This window comes from Rhinopithecus bieti, unplaced genomic scaffold (genome assembly GCF_001698545.2).
Source record: "Rhinopithecus bieti isolate Rb0 unplaced genomic scaffold, ASM169854v2 scaffold_43729, whole genome shotgun sequence".
Lineage (NCBI taxonomy): Eukaryota > Metazoa > Chordata > Mammalia > Primates > Cercopithecidae > Rhinopithecus > Rhinopithecus bieti.
In genome coordinates this window covers 1-1192 of record NW_016859475.1, presented here as the reverse complement: position 1 = coordinate 1192, position 1192 = coordinate 1, and the positions used below count along the sequence as shown (strand labels likewise).

The following is a 1192-nucleotide window of genomic DNA, read 5'->3' as shown; positions in this document are numbered from 1 at the left end:
GTATGATGATGCAGGGGAGCACCACCCCAGGCCTCAGGCCCACATGCCCTGTGCTGGGTGGACTGGAACTCCCGACAGGGCTCCTGCAGCGGTGCCTGATCCTCTCCTGGGCATGGGGCCCCTCTGACCTGGGCCCTGGCCCTAGGCCAACCCCGCTTCCCAGGGGAACCTCCCCAGTCCAGACCCCTCTTCTCAATCTCTCCTGCACGAGCTCCTTGGAGGACGTGACACAAAGGGGCTGGGCCAAGCCAAGCTGACGAGCCCAGCCCCAGGAAGGCCCCTCCAGAGCCCCAGGGGGTCCAGATCTCCAGGGATCACAGCCCCAGGCATGAGGCCGGAACCCTGCCCTGTGGAGCAGAGCAGAACAGGGCCCACTGCTCACCTCTCTTGCACAGGTACAGCCACGTGGGGTCCCACTGGCTCTCCTTGACAAAGACAGCCTGCCGTAGCTGCAAGCCCATGTACTCCAGGAGCCGCTTCCGTGCCAGGAACGTCTCGCGCTCTGCTGGCATCAGCGTGTGGAAGGGGCAGTGGGCAATCTTCCGGTCCTGCACACAGCGCCAGGGTCACCACAGGGTCCCGGGCTCGCCCCTCACTGCGGGGGTGACTCTGGGTGATCGAGGGCCCCTCTCGGCTCTTATGATGTTTAACTGAGGACGAACCCTGACACACACACAAAGCTGGGAGCACACACAGCTGCACCTGGCATAAGCTCGGCACTTCGGGGGGTTTGCCTCTGCAGCCAAGGGGCTGCTCTGGGGGAGGCACTAGGAACCTTGAGCCCAGCTTTGCCCCAGAGGAGCTAATGCCCCAGCCGGGAGTCCTGCACATGACCCACACTCCCCCTCCTTCCTCACAGGAGGCTCACCACCTACCTGGAAGAATCTGAAGTAGCCATAGTCCACAGCTGTGCCCACCGCCACCTTCTCCCCCTGTCTGAGCGTCACCGGCTTCAGAATGTCGGCCCCGTGATCGATGAGTCGGTCAATCTGTGGAGAACAGAACCAGGTCACACACGCAAGGACATCCTGGCTGTTGGGAGCAGTGAAGCACCGCCTGAGGAGGGCCACGGTCACCTGCAGTCCCCACTGAGGCCACCCTTGCAGGTGTGCAGCAGTGCCCATGAGACGAACGGGGAGAGGGAGACGGAGACGGGGCTGACCTCATGGACAAGGAGTTGGAGCTGAGCCTC

General features: G+C 63.4%; 1 protein-coding gene across 1 annotated transcript; it reads right to left on the bottom strand.

The window, feature by feature from the left end:
• Positions 1–341: 341 nt before the first annotated feature.
• LOC108525371 (ankyrin repeat and MYND domain-containing protein 1-like) lies at positions 342–1180 on the bottom strand (the record flags this gene model as incomplete). Its single annotated transcript, XM_017866372.1, has 3 exons — positions 1077–1180; positions 876–989; positions 342–548 (listed from the first exon to the last, which is right to left on the bottom strand). Coding segments are annotated over exons 1-3 (369 nt in total), but the record flags the coding sequence as incomplete, so codon positions are not given.
• Positions 1181–1192: the final 12 nt, after the last annotated feature.